Below are 20,883 nucleotides of genomic sequence, written 5' to 3' on the forward strand. Positions count from 1 at the left end.
GGAGGTCAAGAGAGAGAGAGAGAGAGAGAGAGAGAGAGTATTAAAACTTTTGGTGAGATTACAGGCTGAATATCGATATATATAGATGATCAGCGAACGAAAGCTGTTGGAACTTTGCAAATACGTGAGAGCAATAACGTTTTCGCTCCTCATATTATTACAAAGTTTGATGCACTATTTATCGATCAAGAACGTGTGTGTGTCTGTCTGTGTGTGTATGTATGTGTGTGTGTGTGTTCCTCCCACTATATCTGTAATAAAAACAAGCACAAGTTTAACCAATTCACAGTAGTTAGACTTTTTATCCATCACTGCATCATTTTCTCACGTTTCTCTTTCTATAAGCACATTGCCATCACCTCTCCCAGCATCATGGCCACCACAAGCACTGCCACTGAGGATCTGTTTGTTCCTCCACCGTTATCTCGCCTCACGATGCTCCTGTCATTCCTCCCTCTAGTGGCGTGTCTTGTAACAAACTCCCCATCGTTAACAGGCTGGGGGAGAGAACAGAAGGTAACATCTTCCACGCCTTCTTGATGCTTTAACATCCCCATTCTTACTCATTTCCCAAGTCACTTCCTTTTCTGTTGTTGTCTAAGCCATCATTCGTTTCCCACTCATGACCTTAGTCCCCACTCACAATACCACGTCTTCATCGTCTACTGCAGCCTTCTCTCTCGCCTTTACATTATCCCCTCTCCCTGTTATAGTTCGTCTTTTTTTCTTTCTTTTCATTACTTCAGCCACCACATCTTCCCACCAATCCCTTTAGTCCCCACGGCCTCTCCTCCCACTCATTTCAATCCCCCACGCCCTTTCCACGCACTCATTTAGCCGCCACGCCCACTCCATCTACTCTATCCACTTCTTTAATTGGGAGGAAACTAGGGAGAGCCTCAAGTGGGACGTCATTAGTGGAAGTCTCGGCGGGAGAGCCTCAGGTGGCTTCAGGAAACATTAGAAGTCATTGTTCCATCTGCTTGATTCCCCTGTCTGCTCAGCGGCGCCCATTGCCATCAGGGAGTGGAGGATTATCTCGAGTGGCAGCCGCATGTGTGCAATTGTACTTCTGGTTTCGGTTCGGTTTTTTTTTCTTTCCTTTTTTTTTTTCTTTTCATTATTTATTTAGGCAGCGAGTTTGTTCCGGTTCCTCTGTTGTTTTCCGTCAATTTGAGGATTTACATTCAGGTTTTTTTTTTTTTATGGGAATGTTTGATTTGTGTTAAGTAGTTTCCTCCCGTTTGATTTGTGAATATTCGTGTTTTTTTCTTCCCTTTTTGGTTTGTAAATATTTGATATTTTCCTCCCGTTTGGTTTGTGAATATTCAAATGCCTACCTACCTTTCCCTATACTGCTTTTTCTTTCAGTCGTTTTATTCCGTGATTTTTTTTTTTTTTTTTGTGAGATATTTAGTTTTAATCAGTGCACTTGTCTTTAATTTGCTAAGTGAATACTCGAATACTCTCCTCCTCCTCCACCCATTGGCTCAAGTTGGAAAAGCTTTGAGCGGTAATACAGTGTTATGTTCTCACAAGTTTGCTCACTTCTCGCCGGGGAGTGAACGCAGAACTGCAGCGAGTGTTCAGTCCACTAGCTTAGATGTTCGCTTTATCCCGGCTTGTGAACGGCTCAGTTGTTACGCACGACCCTAACTGCGAAAGAACTGGTTCGGCTAATGCAGACGTAAGCTCAGTGAAGCCAGTTTTAAAAGTATCAAAGAGACAAAGAGAAATTAAATATTGGCTCTCTCCGCTTGCCCTATTTTTTCCCCCATCTGTCAACTTCAGATTTCTCGACGCATCAACAGAAGAGCAAAATGAAATAAATCCTGAACTTGTGCGTTATTGGACTTCGTGATTGATTGGCGTGATTTAATTAAAACTCCTTTGTCCTGCTTCACTCCAAGGTAGCTAAAATGATGCTGTTCTTCCGTTACTTGTTGATTCGAAAGAGGAGCATCGAGGCTCCTCCGAATCTAAATTGGCTGACTTTTTTATTCTCTTTCTTTAGTTGTCTTTTTTGCAAGCGGCATATTGAGCTGGCTCTCTTTTTTATTTTATTTTTTTCTCAATTTCGTGCATTTGCCGAGACTGTTTGGTATTACATCAAGTATAAAAGTGACTTCAAACTGAGGACAAGTCACTGATTCTTCTCTCTCTCTCTCTCTCTCTCTCTCTCTCTCTCTCTCTCTCTCTCTCTCTCTCTCTCTCTCTCTCTCTCTCTCTCTCTCATTTTCATACATTTGCCGAGACTGCTTAGCACATAAAGAATAAAATTTACCACCAACTAAGGACAAGTCATAGAATTTTCTTTAATATCGTTTAACAAGTGACATACCTTTCTTGCATTTGCTCAGACGTCCTAGTACATAAAGCATAAAACTTACTGCCACCTGAAGACAAGTGACGGTGAACAGGCAGTAAGAACAGCGGCAGTCTGGTGAGTGCTTCCCGCCAGCCATCTCCCTGGAACGCGTCTCGTAAACACGGACGCCGCCCCTCCGCAGCTGGCGATAATGGCGATAACCACACGATTGATTAGACAACGCGAGCACTCTAATAAATTTCGATGCCCTCATTTAACATTTCAGAAGCGTACGTGGAATAGAAGGGGGCGATGCTCATCAGAAACTGTGCTTTTAAGGAGATTATGTTCATGAATGGTGGATGAAAACTTAAAAAGGTCTTACGAGGAAGTTCTTCGAGGCTTCTGACCATCATTTATTATTTACTTGACGGCTACGGAATAATTACTGAGTTTCCGGCGCCTGACTCGGAGTGTGGGGATCAACATGTATTGCGGTTCTGGATTCAAGGATTTTGATTAGTTTAGGGCAGCAAGTCGAGTCATTGCCCCGCCACCCATCTGAACCAACACGGCAGAGTCCACTACCTATTTCCCCAGGGCACTCACGATCCAAAGAATGACTCGCTCTTTTCTGCTGTGGACTTGCTATGCCGTGTGTTTTCCCGTTTCTCTGTGGTGGTTTTAAGTACAGCGTGTTGTGGCCGCTACCGACAGATCTCTTGAGGCCTGTATCGTTTCTGATTATAATTATGTGTTTGTGATAGAGGTTAGGATTCCTTTCGTTACGCGAGGATCATATTGTCCAGTGGGTTTATTTAATATTTAACGTGGATTCAAGTGGAAGAACATTTAATAAGGGTGAGTACAAATCCGCATTTTTTATTTTATTATTTCAGACCAAGCACGACACCGAGTACTAAAATTTGAATTATTTTCAGTGATATTTTGTGTTGTATATTCACTGTAGTTGTATAAATGAACCTGACCACTCATGATTGCGTTTCGTGTTATTACATGCCGCGGATCATAATGACTACAAATACGAATGCATGCAACACGACCCGTCACTGTTATTATGTGTGTGTGTGTGTGTGTGTGTGTGTGTGTGTGTGTGTGTGTGTGTGTGTGTGTGTGTGTCAAGGTGCACTATCCCATCTGAGCATCGGATCCCTCTTAATGTCTGTAAATCTTGCTGGTTCGGGCCACACTACATGTCTGGAATGGCAAGTTTTGTGTCGTATCGTATCCTTACTCCCTGCACACGCTGTCTGTGAGCACCCTGAAGCAGGCCTCTGTGTGACCATCTGCCCGACACGTGTATAGACAAACACGCACCATTTTGTGTGGAATGGAAAACACCTGTTCACCGCATCTTACCTTGCACACGTGTGAGGGAAGCAGTGGAAATATTACCGTGCATTTTGTGTATTACCTGTCTGTGGGAATGCAGGACGATGGACTGAAGGGTTATTTATCTGTGTCTTCTCTCCCGACAGCTTGGAGATCTTCCGAGCAGCGAGGCGATCTGCTCCGCCCTCGGAGAACTGGAGAGGGGCGAAGAGGAGTCGGTCCTGGAGGCCATCAACCCAGCACTCTCCCCACCTACCTCCTCATCAACAATCATTGCCGATGTGCCTACCTTCCCCTCCATCTCCAGCCAGCCCTTGCAGTCTGCCGGGCTGCCCGCTGGTATCGCTTCCTCCTACGCGACCACCACCAATGTGCCTCAGCTATCATCCGCCATCCCTCAACTCTCATCTGATGTCCCTCCATTGTCCTCCGGCATTAGTTCCGATGTTCGCCTTGAAGACATTGAGTTGATGATTGATACCAACTACTCGGGGGATCTTCGGCCCTCCGTCGAGAGTGCCATCCAGCGCAAGTGGTCAAGAATCGTCGGGCCAGAGTTTGATATCGTGGTGAGTACTGGCAGGGTGTAGCGGGGCGGAATGCTCTCTTGAGTGTCTTTCTTTGCCGCACACTTCTACTTCTCTGCCTCCTGATAGATAATTTACAACATCATTACGGCATTCATTGTAATTTTGTATTTTGACTCGTGTCAGTGTTATATATAAATAATGAAAAGGAAAAGACAGTTCTTCGTTGCAATTATATTATGACCTAATGATAAATCGTAATATTGAACTTAAAATTTATCTCTGCCGTCGTGTAGAAAGGAATACACAGGAACAATACCAAGAAAGCACAAGAAAATATTGACATTCACCCGTTTTCTTCCAGGTTGCTCAGCTCAGTAAGTTTGAGGAGGGTGGGGGTCTGGGCATCAGCCTTGAGGGAACCGTGGACGTGGAAGGGGGCCGGGAGGTGCGCCCCCATCACTACATCCGCTCCATCCTCCCTGACGGACCCGTGGGCAAGAACAACCGCCTTTGCAGTGGTGATGAGCTGCTGGAGGTGAGACTAAATTTATTATTTCTTCTTTTACTTCTTCTAGTTATGGATTGAAAATGTATGCATGTTATTATTATTATTATTATTATTATTATTATTATTATTATTATTATTATTTTTATTATTATTATTATTATTATTATTGTTATTATTGTTGTTATATTTGTCATTGTTATTTTCTTTTGTTTTCCGTAAAGATTAACTCAAAAAAAAAAGTGTGTGTTTTTATTACTATGTTGTTTCTTTCCTTTCCCCTAAAGATTAATTCAAAAAGGATGCATATGTTTTTATTGTTACATTTTCTTTTCCTTCCTCTGAACATGGACTCAGGGAAGGGATACAATTTTTTTTCACTATGTACTTTTGTTTTTATTTAATTTTACATATTATAGTGTTTTGTGGTGAAAGTTTTATTTACCAGGAATGAAAGCGAATTTGCTCATTTTTTCCTTGAGAGTTAATCGAAAGCCTTCATTAATATGCTTTAAATAAGGAACCTTAATTGTGACATGAGGAGCTTGCTGTATGACGCACTACCAAAAAGTATTCTAAAATTTGAATTGCACAAGAGTATGTTTCAGTGATATATTTGGAGTCTCTACTGTATATTAGTTCCATAGAAATCAATGTCATATTAATGCAATAATCCCAAACAATAAGGGACACAGATGCCTTGATGTTGTGTTGACAGTTTTCACCTCAAGAGTCCCTATTTATTTTTACTTTAACATTAAAATCCCCATGTTTTTACTTCTAACATGAAAATCCCCATGTGTTTTTACCACCAACATGAAAATCCCCACATATTTTTACCCCTAACATGAAAATTTACATGTATTTTTACCCCATGTGTTTGACTCCCATCTCTTCCTTCATCAGGTGAACGGCCAGAAGCTGCTGGGGCTGAACCATGTGGAGGTGGTGGGCATCCTGAAGGAGCTGCCCCGCTACGTGCGCCTCGTGTGTGGCCGCCGTGCCCCCGGAGCCCCACCGCCCCTGCACCCCATCGACGCCCCCACAGCTGACAGGGACACCTTTGCTGCACGGGTACGCAGGGCATTACTCTTCCTCATGTGCTGCCACTGTGTTCTGTTGCCATTCAGTGTGATGAGGTGGAGGGAAGGTCACAGGAGATTTAAGAGGATTTTTTTACACTGGCTAGAAAAGGAATTATAGAAAATGTTTGTTTATTTTTTCTCCAACTACATGAGAATTGAGATGAATTGTTTGTTTATTTATTTATTTATTCAACTAGAAGGAAGTCTCATGAGAATTAAGAGGAAATGTTTTTTTTTTTATTCATTTCAACTTCATGTCCTTTATTTTCTCTATAATCATGTGATTTAATTAATGTATATATGTAGGTTATTTTCTTTAGGAAAAACATAACTTTCATATTATTTTACTTCTAAATACTTCAGTAGGTGAGTTATGAATGTAGCAATTGATTAATTTTTATACTACTAAGTATTACACAAGTAAGGAAGCTTACAGTAATGGCAGCAAGAAGTAAAGGAAGTATTTTAAAAGGCAAATGTAATGATACAGTTTTTGAATTACACAAGCCGTATTTCCATACATTTACTTAAACGTGCTTGTAGTTGTAGGTAGATACAATGGAGTGTCACGTTCATTGGTGAACATGAGGGGATGAAATAGTATGTAGATTGTGTATATAGACACTGTAATGTCCAGCTGGTGGAATGGTGAAGTCATTGTACTGGAATGACTATTTACTTTGCACTGCAGTAATTGTGAGAGGCTCAGATAAGCATCTAACAGTAACAATGAAAAATGTAGATGCCAAATCTTAGTCAGCTAAGCTATTACTGTATCACAGTAGTTGGCTGCTTTACTTCAGAAAGGAGTTCTCATATTAAGTTGTATACAAGGAAACATACCCCAAGATGTACATTTTGGTTATCCCTTATAATGAGTCTAAGTCATGCACAATAATGAAACACACACATCATCTGGGATGCACCGTGGCCTTGCTGTAAATGTGAAAATCTTTGAGGGGCTGTGTATGACATGTCTGTAATAGCACCCTTAGAAAGAGTCACTTCTGCAGCTTCAGCCAGATGGAAACAAATATTGGTGGTAAAACTAGTTTCAGGTTTCCGTTTTTCTTTATCTCCTTCCGAATGCATAGGAAGCTCGGGACCATAATAGGGAGCAGTGTTTTAAGGTGAAGGAAGCAGGTAAATATCAATGAAATCTCTAACAAGAGAGCCTCATTCTGCCTGGAATACCCCATATTTCCATTAACAGCTGTGCATTAGTCTCTTGGCCCCATGACAGTGGAAGACATTTCAAAACTAATTGTAACCAAACCCTGTGACCTTCCAGCTGTGTCCTCTCCCTTGAAATTACTGTAAGCATAAGAGACAAAGAAGACTGATGACAGACTGTGAAGATGGCATTAGATTTGGAGCTTTGGAAAACATGTGGTGAACCTGTGTTGCACACCTGTGATTATTTGGCTGAAGCAGTGGCAGCACCAGATAGGTTGGACATTGTAAGGACGCAATGAACCCCATACAAATCCCTAAATCCACCTCACAAGCATCAAAATACTCTATTTGTTTGCACCATGCTACAAGAGACAGTGATGGTGTGTGCAAAGTCTTTAAAATTCTTTCCTGTGGTTGTTGTCTAAAACACTCCAGTTGTTGAGATCTAAGATGTGCAGTGATATCAACAAATTGTTTATACTACAAAACTTCAGATATATAGTCCTATTACATAATATTATATTTTACATAGAGATTTCATTGATATTGGGGACAGCTATGAGAGTTGTTTAGCTAGGAGTCAGAACCTGATCATAGATCAATGTAGTCCTCTTATGTAAAACTGAGTTTCTTAAGATATATTTATATTCCAGAGAAACAAGACTTTTTCTTTTTATGAAACTGTTTAGATAATTCTGAAACCAATGTTATTCATAAGTTGCCTTATTTTTCAGAACATCCTGGGTGGATCCCTTCAGAACCTCATTCCTGGTTCAGAACGATTGGTGAAGGCCAAATCCGATGGCTCGCTGGCTTCCTCAGCAACTGCAGCCACCAATGACAACTCCTTCAACAGGATGAAGAGCCGCAGCCTGGAGCCCCTTACTGGCCTGGCCATGTGGAGCTCTGAGTGCCAAGTGATTGAGCTCACCAAGGGTGATAGAGGCCTGGGCTTCTCCATTCTGGACTATCAGGTGAGTCTGAATATTGCTGAATATCTTTTTCAGAAAGCCATGTGACTGATGCCCTTACAACAATAGCCTGTATCACTGAGTAAGTGGCAACTCCATTCATGAAGGTAAATGTCTCCCAAACATATGTTTTGTGGGTCTTAGAAATAAATTTTGTTACTTGCTTTCATTGTCATTTGTTAATAGAAACTTAAATTCAGTGTGACAGTGCTCAATTCTCTCAGTCATTGGATAGAAAATAAAACATTGGTCACTATGAAACCCACACAAAAAAGCCTGCATATACTATATGTAGATGTTGACACCATTCCAATAGATTGCCAGTTACTCAGTGGCATGGCTCATTAGCTACACTTACAGAATGGTTATTGTAATGTATCTTTACAAGTGATAACATTATACTGAAATACATGCAGTAAGGGACTGTATTCAGCTTTTGCAAATGAAATGCAGCATTGAGCTAAATACTAAATAAAGTAAATCAAGATCACTTATTGGCTAGTGCACAAAGGCACAAACAGGAAGATAAAGTTGAGTGTTATGTTCATATCTTAATATTCTGTGCATTCAACCAAGGATGTCAAGATACTCATCATTCAGAGCTGCTTGTTGTGTAATCTAGAGAATAATAACTGAGTGACACCACTGTCACTGGATGTTTTTCTTTAACTCACATGTCCAGTCTCATTCATTAGCTGACAACACCTGACATAAGTCATCACCTGCTGTTACCATACATACCACGTTTCATATTGTCTAGCCCTGCATTGTCATTTCACTTAGCGTTTTTGTAACTTCCTTGCCCAGTTTTGTATTATCTGATCTTCCTAAAGTGTTATTCTTCATACACTGACCTCATAATCACTCACTCTTGCTAAACTTATCTTCATACAAGAAAGGACACTTTCAGTGTTTTCTTTTGCCACTTCAGCTGGTGTTCATATTGTGTACTGTGTATAAGCATCCTCAAAATAGACAAGTCACAGAAGAGCAAATTGCACCTGACTTTACATACATACATAACTGTTGCTGACAACAGTGGCCTGCATATACATTCAGTCTTTCTCTAATTTGAATTTCCAAATGTGATTTTTGTCTACTAATGTGGCCTAAATATGCTGAAGAAAAGTCTGTTGTGCAACCAAGAAGATGTGAGTTTTCACTTTTAAAACACTTGCCCACCTGCTACTACCTCTCGCTGGTTCACTCGTGAGTAATAGTAAAGTAAGGCTAACAAGTCACTCACTCAGATTGAGTCTTTTCACAGAATCATGCATATTGAGTCCTTGTTTTAAATAACATGAATTAATGACTAGTTCACTAGTTCAGCGAGTGTCACAAGTGAGTAAATACTCACAGTGAAGACTGATAAGGAGAGCCTTCAAGATAAAAGAGTGAACCATCCACACTGTATTTTTGTAATGAAAACTTTACCAATAATGGACTGAAAAAGGTAGCTTTGGGTGCTTGTGCAGAAAGGAATAATGGGTTTGAAGAGTCTTTCAATCATGATATTTGTCTAACGTCAAGGCCTTGCAGAAGAAAATGATCTCGTTGGAGTAGAATAAACTGTACATTCATTACATGGAATATGTGTTCAGTTTTACATCAGCATGGCATGGCCTCTCCCTGTGTGATATCCAGCAACACACCACTAAAAGGCCCCATAGACATTATGACTGTCGGATCCAGCTGCTGGAATCATAAGCAAATTTCACCATGCATGGAGTGATCGTACAACTAAAAGTGGGAGGAGTCAGCAGCCTGATCGGAACCTGTCACCACCAGGTTCCTGGCTTCCGTTTCAGTTTAGGCAGCCAGAAGTCTGAATGTCTATGGCACCGTCATACAATCTACTTCAGTTCTGAGGCAACATTCATAGCGTGAAGATGATGGCGACATCTGCAGATAAGGAGTTTTTGGGCCAATTTCATTGAACTTTATAAAGAGCAACCTTGTCTATGGAAGATGAAGAGTGAAGATTATAGTTGCAAAAGTAAAAGGAATGCAGCACATGACATTTTATTAGAGGAATTACAAGAAAAGGATGCAGTGGGCTCTCCAGTCTGTATTGATAACAAAATAAAGAACCTCAGGAGTTGCTTCCTGAAATAACTTAAGAAAATTGCAGAATCTATGAAGTCAGGATCAAGTTTCAGGAGTTGCTTCCTGAAATAACTTAAGAAAATTGCAGAATCTATGAAGTCAGGATCAAGTTTCAGGCAATCATGAGCAATTAATTTCTTTTTAGCCACTCTTTGACCCATGATTTTTCTTTTCTTTTTTTTTTCACTTGGATTTCTCTAGTTCTTCTCCAATATATGTCACAGCAATGGCTCCAAGGCACAGTCTATATCCTCATCGCTGAGTAGAGAGACCATGCCCACACACTGTCATGTCTCAAGAGAACTGAAATAAAACTGAATATCTGTGGGTAACGCTGAGACTGGAGTTAGAATTGAATTGAACAGAACCTGATCTGTGGTTTTAATGTCTATGGGGCCCTGAGCACATCATGGCACCACCCCATCTGTCTAAGTCACTGCTATCTCTCTCATTCCAGCATAAACATCTTCCCCAAAATATTCAAAACATTATGAACAGCAGCACAAAATTTACTTTGGTTTGACATTTTAAGACAGTGAGCATAGAACTCACAAGGAAGGAGCAGCATTGTCAGGATTGTGAAGGCAGGAAAATTGTAAAGATCACATTGAAGCCTTGTACTCTGTGCTTGAAAGAAAGTATTCTGATTGAATACTTTGCTGTATCTGCCCTATCTGCCTTGAGATTAATTCCCTTTGTTTCTCTGACCCACCAGGACCCATTGAACCCCCAGGAGACTGTCATTGTGATCCGCTCACTGGTGCCGGGAGGCGTGGCTGAAAAGGACGGTCGGCTCATCCCCGGGGACCGCCTGGTGGCCGTCAATGGCACCAACCTGGAAAATGCAACTCTGGATCAAGCAGTGGCAGCCCTCAAGGGAGCCCCCAAGGGAACTGTGTCTATTGCCGTCGCCAAGCCCATCAGTGTGTTGGAGTCGACTGGCCAGGTGAGTGAGATCCCAGATCATGTAGACGGTAATGACGGCACCAACTTGCAAGGTGTGCCTGACAACGCCGGGCTGCTCGGATCATCTCCCAGCAGCTCTGCTCTCGTGAAATCTGAGAGCTTTTAGGGCATGGTCCTTGTGATGTGCTGAGTTGATTCTTGATGCATACTCCTTACTTCTTGAACTCTGAATGATGTATGACTTTAATCTCTAGCTTTTCAAGTGTAGCCATTCACTATATGCAGCTCTTTTCTGCAACAATTGGAGTTATTTGAGATATGGTGTGTAACTAAAGTAGTGAACAAAAAATATAGGTTTTCATAACAGTATAATCAAGAACTGACTCAGTGAATGCAACAAAGTAATGTGGAATACACTTGGTAGAAGGGATTGGTGTATTTCCATTACTTTGTCTATTGTGGGTCACCCCAGAGATGGTCTGTTAATCATCATGTCTGCGTGTCTAGAGTCTTCTTGACATATCATTGTCAGTGAGGTTTCCATGGTCTGACTGTCTCTCTTGGTTGTCTCTCACAGAGGGAGCCGTGAAGACATTCTTCGGAAGGTTTGGTTAGCTTTGATTATGTTTTACATGCCAGCTGTTGTTTTAGCATTGGAGAGTATATTTTAATGATGAAATTATAGATTGCTTTTGCTTCTTAATATACAAGTGGCTGTCTAGGTTTGTTTCTCTGGTGCGTATCTGAAAAGATCTAGTTTCTACCATATATTTCTGACTTTTAGTTTGAGTTTGCTTTGCCATCTAGGTGTACTATTGTATATTATGACACCTTTCTTAAAGCTGGTGTGATCTTAAGTATTGCTCCAACTATGCCAATTGGTGGATTACAGACTTGTTTGCTTCATATCTGGAACAGTTTTGTATTGTTGTTGTTGTTGCTTGCTTGTCAAGCATTCTTCCTTGTCTGTGTAAGGAGTGCATTACCTGCTTCCTCTCTAGACTGGTTAGCATTGGACTTGCTTCCTCATGTATCACAGGAGCCACTGAGTGGAAACATGGATGAGTTGTGATACCAAGGATGACCCTTCAAGGTACTGTAAGTGGCCCCGCGCCCCACAGCTGCTCAAGGTGCTACGGCTGATGTGTGTCTGTTGTTGTTGAGGCAAATGTGTGATGTAGGATGTCTTATTGCCATTTGCTTCCTTAGCCAGTGAGTTGTAGGCCGTGATATGCAGTTCACGCAATGGGAGTCCATGGGAACCCAAAGTTCAAACATCTGACCATTCAGCATTGCACACTTGCTTGCACTTGTATATATATGATGCACTCTAAGGATCAAATGAATTTTATATGACATGCATGGTTCTTGATAGTATATCTTGTTGAGGACATCATTTGTTCTATCATAGCTCTATATTATTATTATTATTATTATTATCATTATTATTATTATTATCATTATTATTATTATGATTATCATTATTATTATTATTACCATCATACCTGTTTTTTGCCTTTGAGTCTCTAATGCTACGTTCAATGGATGCATCCATCAGTTTGTTGCCACATGATATGCAAATAAGGTTTGAATTCCCAGAGTGTGGTTAGTCCAATTTACATTCTTTAGCACTAACTTTTCTTTCATGTTTGTAGGGCAAGATGAATGAAGTATTTCTTTCCCAGCATATTATAAACCTTATTGAATGATGAGTAGGATTTGTTCCATATGTTTGCTGTCTGTAGTTATTCTTAGCATTCATTTGTTCTCTTTCTCCTGTAACATTGTTTCTGCACAGTGTGTTCACATTTCAGTTTAGAATACTACTATATTCATGCAAGAGTTATATCCACTTATAAAAGGTATTTTCGTACAGTTATATGGAAAAGTAAATTCATAAGGTAAGTTGTATCTCTTTACTTTAAATTTAAATTGTTTACATGTGAAGGTTTTTGTCTCGGTGGAGTGAGAGTCGACTAGTGGCTGCAGTGAGTCTATGTACGTGTGTACGAGTGTCGCCCACGCCTGCAGGGGCAGACTGGGCAGCTGTTCATACTGTGTCTTGTGTTCAGGAACACCCAACAGTGATTATGTGTACTAGGTTATGTAACATATACACAGGAGTCATAATTGGAAGGAAAACACAACACTGCATCAAAATTCTATCTGCTAGCCTCCTCTGTACGAAACTGTTGCTTGACATTATACTGTTGAATAATAAATTTGTAAAATACATATTTTTCAATCACATGAGATTCCTGGGATGTGCAAAGCGTGTTGCTCCGAGGCTTGAGGCCCAGGCCGGTGAGACACAGGCTGGCTTCTGGGTACCGCCGGCCAGAGGGGAACAGAACACTCCTTTGCAGCAGTTTTTTATTTGTTTGTGGAGAATTGTGGTTGACTGTTCTTGTGAATATGTTTGGAGATTCCTGAGATGTGTGGTGGTGGGAAGGGAGGCTGCTGGGATACATGAGTCACTCACTCCACATCCACATCTGAAAAAGGGGGAATCATGTTAATTTATACCCCTAGAATATACAGCATTGTCTTCAACATGCAAGCAACATTGCTTGCTTCCAGCAGTGAGCTCCTGAACAATTTCAGTATTTTCTTTTTCTGCCCAGTAATGGTTTCATAGTAAACAAATAATTATGTCTTTTCTTTAGCTTTCATGTTTTCAGATCTTAATTGTGCTTTGTAGCTTTTTTGAAGAAACTCAAATTCATTACTCCCATTGGCATTGCTCTCTGTGCCAGCTCATTTTAAAGTTGAATGTTTAATTTAACTCAAAAGAAGTGTTCAGGTATAGTTAAACATGGAACACATTTAATTATTAGGTGTTTGAAACTACTACCAAGAATATTGATTGAATCTTGGGGATTGACAGCCTTGTGGGAACGTGTGGCACAATTTTCACCCTTTGATTCACTTGTGAGGCAGCAATCAAGTGAAATCAGAAGGCCTACATAGGTGAGGATGAAAGGAAAGATGGCAAGGGGAGAGAGATGGTGTTGAAAGTGTTGGTGGGGGTGGAAGAGGGGGGGGATAGGAGATGAGGGGAGAGATGAAAGAGAGGTGGGTAGGAGGAAGAGGAGAGGAGCAGAGAGTGGTGTGGTAACAAGCTTGTGATCAGAGGGAGGCTTTCTCGTGTTGTACCTGCCAATCATCCTCATCTCATACCTGGTTCATGTCTGGTAAATTCATGTTTTCACCTCTCAACATTAGGAAAACTGCTGGTATAACTTTATAGGACATTTACTTATTGTGTACCAGTAAATCTTTGATCTATACATAACAACATCAGCTTATCAAAGAAAATTAAGAGTTCATGTGAAATATATGTGAAAATTCTTTTGCTGGGAGGTTATAAGGAGATGTAAGGAAAGTGGGGAGGAGAGGAGAGGAGGGAGAAGAGGGAAGGAAGGCTGGGTGGGAGACTTGGTAGTAAGTGACAGCTAATTTCATTCCAAAAGTTGGGGATAAAACAAAGGGAGTTTGCGATGTCATTTCCGTTTGTCAGCGGTACGAGGTCAGATTGGCTTTTGCTGAGAGTTAGGGATCTGGAGAGATAACAAGGGGATCCAGGAGTATAACTGGGAGGATTGGGGATAACTAAGGGGAATCAAGAGAGAAATCATGAGTGCTTCAGGGGTAGTAGAAAAGTTTCAAGAATGAATGGGGAAATTAAAAGAACAAACAGAATTCATGCGGGTAACTGTAGTAAACATGGCTAGTAAAAGGATTTCTGGAGATAATTAAAGGATCCAAGGATGATAAAGGAGGTTCAGGGGCCAACTAAGGAATGTAAGAAAGAAACATGGAATTCAGGTGAAATAAATGGCATCCAGGAAGTAACTTAGATGCTTCAGGGGTAAAAAGGAGATCTAGGCAGCAGGAAAGGGATCTGGGGGAGAACAAAGAGTTATGGAAGGGATCAAAGGGGAATGGAGGAATCGTGGAGGCTGGGTTGGGATGGAGGATAAGTTTTCATTACTCTTTTTGCCTTTTTCTGCCTCAGGGTCAATGGGGAGCTTAGGTTTGTTGCTGCATTTTTGGTTCCTTTCAGACTTTGGCACTTAAACTGGGAATGTTCCATATCAGTGCTGTCTGAAATGCTGTATTTGTGTATGTATTTTTCCTTTTTTTCTTATTTATTTATTTTTTTTTATTTTTTATTTTTTGCAAAGCTTTCAATATTGCATGTGAATCTGTTGAGATCAGTGGAGAAAAATATTGTTGCGTGTTTTATATTTTGTGATTACACGGATTTGTTACATTTAAGAAAGTGTTTTGACATGTTATGTTTTACTAATTGGAGTGATTTGTTTGACGGTGAATTGTTAGTGGTTCATGTTGGCATTGATTCAGGGCTTAAAAGTGAAAGGAAAAGTGATATCTGAGTAAAAATGAGATAAAACAAGGAAAAATTATACTATTAAGAGCCTTTTTTGTCGTGGATGTTCATATATTTGTTCATACTTATCTGCTGTATTGTTGTGAAAGTGTGTGGGCAGATGACGGATTGTAATAAAAGTAAAGAAAAAATGAAAGATATATTAGGAAAAGAAAAAAAAGTATATTAGGAAAAATAATTAGTCTAGTAATAGAAGGAAGGTAATTGGGACTTAACCTGGAAAGAAAGCTTATGAACCTCCAAGAAAGAAACACAAGAGAGACAAAATATCACTTAATGAGAAAAATAAATAGATAAAAGAATGGAAGCAAGGATAAAAAAATTTGGCATCCATGAATGAAAACCTTCGGGACTGGAGGAATAGTAAAAAAGAAAGAGAAAACTTGACCCATTGGGAAGAAGAAAGGAAGGAAAAACTTATTGTACCCAAGGGAGAAAGAAAGGAAAGGAGAGAAAACTTCCTGGCAGCTAAAAAAAAAAAAGAAAAAAGGAAAACTATTGGTGTCTGGGGAGGAGGAGGGACAGAACCTGGTGATTAATTTCTCACCAGGTGGACTAGAATTCCAGGAAGTATACGTGCTGGGAGGAACGTAAAGGAAGAACAAACAGCCGTGGAAGTGAGTTAATGGCGGGGAAAGAAAGGAAAGACAGTTGATTGAGTGAGACAAAAAGAAAAAAAATGTATTCGAGTGAAGATAGACGAGGTATAGATGAAAGAATTAAAGAAACAGTATTGGGTAGGGATGAGGATGTGAAGAAGAAGAAGAGGAGGGAGAAACGTGAGAGGGAGGAACTGGGAGAGCAAGAAGAGGTGGAGATCTAGATGGAATAATAAAAGATCATGCGTGTAAAAGTTAGGAGGAATTGAAAAAAAAAAAAAAAACAGTATTGGTTGTGTGTGAGGCTGTTAGGGAGAGGAAGAGGAGGAAACATGAATAGGAGAGGAAGAAAAGGTAGAGATCAAGATGGAATAATAAAAGATCGTGCGAGTAGAAGTTAGGAAGGAATTGAAAGAACAGTATTGGTTGTGAGTGAGGCTGTGAGGGAGGGGAAGAGGAGAAGGAAACGTGAGAGGGAGGAAGTGGTGAGGCGAGGACCTTCAGCCACTTCCCTCCAGTGCGTGTGTAGCTCGTAAAGAGGAGAATATAAACAGACTCCTCCACTCCTTCGATTCCGTATCGTGTGGCCATTTGTGATCGTGGGGATAATAAAAGAGAACGAGAAAAGGGAACGCCAGAAATAAAGACATTGAGACCTGAAAAAAGAAAAAAAAAAAAAACGAAACAAAATGGAATAATAGAGAAAAAAAATCTAAGATAAAAATTGAGAAATGAAAGTGAAATGAAATGAAAAGAAAAAAAAACCTACAGTAGGAAAACAAGAATTAAGAAACGAAACAAATTGAAATAAAATAAAAATTAAATAAAATACGGCAGGAAAAGCAAGAATAAATAAAGAGGCTCAGAAAATGTAGCAGCTTCAGAACATAGCTAAATAAAAAAAAAAAACAATCAAAAGAATTAAACATAAAACGAAACAAGGGAGAACAAAAAAAAAAAAAAAGAAAAAAAGTTAGGAAATCCAGCGTTTCCTTCAGAATAACAAAGCAAATACGCAGACACGAATTTCCCCTCTTCGTGTTGAAAGGAAAACGAAAAATTAAAAATAGTACACGATAGAAACATTTTAAGCGGAATTGAACGATATATCCAAGGTTTTATTTACGAACATTGCTGATGAATGAGAGAGAGAGAGAGAGAGAGAGAGAGAGAGAGAGAGAGAGAGAGAGAGAGAGAGAGAGAGAGAGAGAGAGAATGATATATTACATAGAGGTGACACATGAGAGAAGAAGACATGGAGGGAAGGAGGCAGAGAGAGAGAGAGGGGGGGAGGGAAAAGGAAAAGGGCGACGTAGTTGTGGAGGAAACTTCGGAAAGAAAAATACGTGTGCTGTTGTCGACATTGAGAAAGACATAGAGGTGTTAAGAGGCGTTTCCTGGCGAGTGTGGCGGAGGGCAGCTGGTTGTGGGTGTGTGGCGGGACAGCTGGAGGGAGCAGGGAAGGGAGAGAGGCAGAGGAGAGGTCTTCACTCCTCCCATCTCCCTTCCTCCCTTAAGGGTTGTCTTGCAGGAAAGTGGAGAGGTGTTGGAGAGTGATAAGAAAGGCAAACATTTTTTTTTTCCTCTTTTTCTTCTTTCTTTATTAATTTTCTTTGTTTTCTTTTTCCTCACAAGATCATATTGGCTTCTTTGTCATTTTTTCTTCACTGATTTTATTGTTTTCGCCTTTTTTTTTATTTTATATCAGACTTATCTTTAATTCATTATTTTCATTAACTGATTTCGTTTTTTTATTTATAAGCTTCACAACTTTTTATGTTTTCTTTACTGACTTTATTATTATATCTTTTTTTCCAATTTCACGTTGAGAGGAAATTTGTTTCTTTCTCTCTCTCTCTCTCTCTCTCTCTCTCTCTCTCTCTCTCTCTCTCTCTCTCTCTCTCTCTCTCTCTCTCTCTCTCTCTATTCAACTTCCTCAGACTAATATTTCACTTTCTCACGATCCACTTCCCCTTAATTCACTCATATATATTCGGTACATTTTTTACCATTTAAACATTCTTCTTCCTCTCCCCCCCCCCCCAACAACACACACACACACACACACACACACACACACACACACACACACACACACACACACACACACACACACACACACACACACACACCGAGTCTCAATTTCCTGGAGCTTCTTTTTCTTCTCTTCCTATTTCATTTCCTTTTATATTATCCACCGTGTCCCTCTTCTCGTGTCTTCCGGCGTTTCTTTTAGTCTCTCACCACCCCAGTTCCGTTTTCTTTCGTCCACCTTTCCAGACACACTCGTCCTCCATCCTCCTTTGGGGACATTTGCAAACCTTTCTTCCTAATTACGAAACTCGCCGCCAGAGGGACTTGAAAACGTGTCCTCTCATCTCCACGGAAACTTAACTAATTCGTAGGGACTCAAACCAGACAGGATGGGGACGTGGACTCGTTCTTTCCAACCAGCAGATCTTTCGTGTGTGTGTGTGTGTGTGTGTGTGTGTGTGTGTGTGTGTGTGTGTGTGTGTGTGTGTATTCTTTTCATATACATCCCTTTCGAATTTCCATTATTTTGTACGCGTGTGGGAATTCTGCGGCTTTGTGGATATGTATTTTTTGTGCTTCTACCTTTGAGCGTGATGAAGGGACCGGATAGGAAAACTGATACTGGGAGATGCTGGGAGATAGGTTAGTGGGAGGCAGGAAGAGCTTGTGGGAGGGAAGAGGTTGAAAAGGAGAAGGCACAGGAGAAAGAGTAGGACTTGTGGTATTGGAAGCTGTCCAGGAAGTTTGGTTGGAGTGAGAGAGGAGCGGATGGATGTATGCATGGTTTGGAGAGAGAGAGAGAGAGAGAGAGAGAGAGAGAGAGAGAGAGAGAGAGAGAGAGAGAGAGAGAGAGAGAGAGAGAGAGAGACGACCATATTTGCAAACTTGAGCACCGCACCTCTACTACAATCAGTTAGACGATTTTCAATGATATTTTTACAGTTCTAGTGACCGATTAACAACATTTCTACATTACTGACGGACGAAACACTCATGAGAACCCACCTAATCACTTCTATAACCTTCGAAAATAATCTTGGCGAGAGAGCAAAACATTTCAGAATACAGACTATACAATACAAACACCACTACAAACCATTAACAATACAAACACATACAAAACCTTCCTTAATCTTGACCTAAATCACAATCTACGTACGTTCCCTTCTCTCTTCCCTCCCTTGACATATTCCTCACTCCCATCTAGGCCGCGTCCCTCTCACCTTCTCTCCCTATCGCCGTACTGATGGAGAGAGGAAGGTGCGTACTGTGGCTTCCCTTCTATCGTTTCCTCGTGCTCACTCGGGGCGCGAAGTTCTAGCAGTGGGTGTCTAGTTGCTGTCAGGGAGGGGGCCAAGTCATCTCAGAGGCAGGGCAAAGTTTTTATCTCGGGAGAATCATGACGACCAGAGAGAGAGAGAGAGAGAGAGAGAGAGAGAGAGAGAGAGAGAGAGAGAGAGAGAGAGAGAGAGAGAGAGAGAGAGAGAGAGAGAGAGAGAGATTGTGTGTTCAGTTTCATGTCCATTATGAGAGGCTGGCCTGGATATTGTATATGAGAAGAGGAAGAGGAGGAGGAAGAGGAAGAGAAGGAGGAGGAGGAGAAGGAGGAAGAGGAGGAGGGGTATTGTTCTGAAACTGTGTGATGATAGGAGATAGTTGGTCGCAAGGAAACGTGATAGTAGTAGTAGTATTAGTAGTAGTAGCAGTAACTCAATGTCTTCTCTCGCTCCCTCAGCCTCATTAGTCCCAAGAAGACTAATGAGGTGGAAATGAGGAGAACTTTCATTATAATCATTCATGCCAACCCTTCTCACCTCACCTCTCTCTTCTCAAGGTCATTAGATCCCGGTGTAAGAAATGCCAACACACTCTCTCTCTCTCTCTCTCTCTCTCTCCTCTCTCTCTCTCTCTCTCTCTCTCTCTCTCTCTCCTCTCTCTCTCTCTCTCTCTCTCTCTCTCTCTCACAAGGAATGTCAATTCTCTTTGGAGTTAGTGTGTGTGTGGTATTTCCTCTTTTCTCTTCCTCTTCTCCCACTTACGCTTCCTCCTCCTCCTCCTCCTCCTCCTCCTCCTCCTCCTCCTCCTCCTCCTCCTCCTCCTCCTCCTCCTCCTCCTCCTCCTTACTTGTACTCTTCCAATTTCACTTATTTGCATTAGTTTCATTGTTCTGGCTTTTAATATTAATTCAGTCTATTCTTATTCCTCTCTCTCTCTCTCTCTCTCTCTCTCTCTCTCTCTCTCTCTCTCTCTCTCTCTCTCTCTCTCTCTCTCTCTCTCTCCATTATTTTCTTCTTTTGCCACTTTCATCATCTTTGGTCGAATGTGTTTCTCCTTTGTTATTATTCCTCGCTTTATTCCCACCATCTCTCTTTCTGCCTTTATCTCCTCCTCCTCCTCCTCCTCCTCCTCCTCCTCCTCCTCCTCCTCCTCCTCCTCCTCCTCCTCCTCCTCCTCGTTCTCCTCCTCCTCCTCCTCTTCCTCTGCCATCCGTTGCTCATATGATACAACATAACTTCTGACGCACAACAGAGAGAGAGAGAGAGAGAGAGAGAGAGAGAGAGAGAGAGAGAGAGAGAGAGAGAGAGAGAGAGAGAGAGAGAGAGAGAGAGAGAGAGAGAGAGACAGACGCATATGGCTTCCTGAATAACAGCATTTTCTCACCGCAACCTCAAACTCTCAGTGATGTTCAACCTCATAAGGAGGAAGAAGAGGAAGAGGTGAAGGAGGAGGACGAAAAAGAGAAATAGGTTATAATGTGGTACAAAAATGTATAAATTGCAGGAACCGAGAAGTTTTGGTGAAGTCTCTCTCTCTCTCTCTCTCTCTCTCTCTCTCTCTCTCTCTCTCTCTCTCTCTCTCTCTAGGCCTCTTAGGTGCTCGAGGCGGTGGAAAATAT

At 41.0% G+C, this 20,883-nt stretch overlaps 1 protein-coding gene and 1 long non-coding RNA gene across 24 annotated transcripts in view; one reads left to right on the forward strand and one right to left on the reverse strand.

Moving 5' to 3' along the window:
* The window catches only part of LOC135106514 (multiple PDZ domain protein-like), a 456,199-nt gene that overhangs the window by 137,683 nt on the left and 297,633 nt on the right, over nt 1-20,883 (forward strand). For all 16 annotated transcript variants that reach the window (XM_064015606.1, XM_064015607.1, XM_064015610.1 and 13 more), the window contains 5 exons: nt 3,808-4,230; nt 4,553-4,726; nt 5,603-5,770; nt 7,692-7,931; nt 10,750-10,980. In XM_064015606.1, the coding sequence (XP_063871676.1) occupies nt 3,808-4,230; nt 4,553-4,726; nt 5,603-5,770; nt 7,692-7,931; nt 10,750-10,980 (1,236 nt within the window). The remainder of the gene's footprint in view (nt 1-3,807; nt 4,231-4,552; nt 4,727-5,602; nt 5,771-7,691; nt 7,932-10,749; nt 10,981-20,883) is intronic.
* LOC135106518 (uncharacterized) overlaps nt 12,845-20,883 on the reverse strand; it is a 61,951-nt gene continuing 53,912 nt past the window's right edge. For all 8 annotated transcript variants that reach the window (XR_010271346.1, XR_010271340.1, XR_010271342.1 and 5 more), the window contains one exon: nt 12,845-13,435. This is a non-coding gene — a long non-coding RNA (uncharacterized LOC135106518). The remainder of the gene's footprint in view (nt 13,436-20,883) is intronic.

The sequence above is a fragment of the Scylla paramamosain genome, chromosome 13, assembly GCF_035594125.1.
Source record: "Scylla paramamosain isolate STU-SP2022 chromosome 13, ASM3559412v1, whole genome shotgun sequence".
Classification (NCBI taxonomy): domain Eukaryota; kingdom Metazoa; phylum Arthropoda; class Malacostraca; order Decapoda; family Portunidae; genus Scylla; species Scylla paramamosain.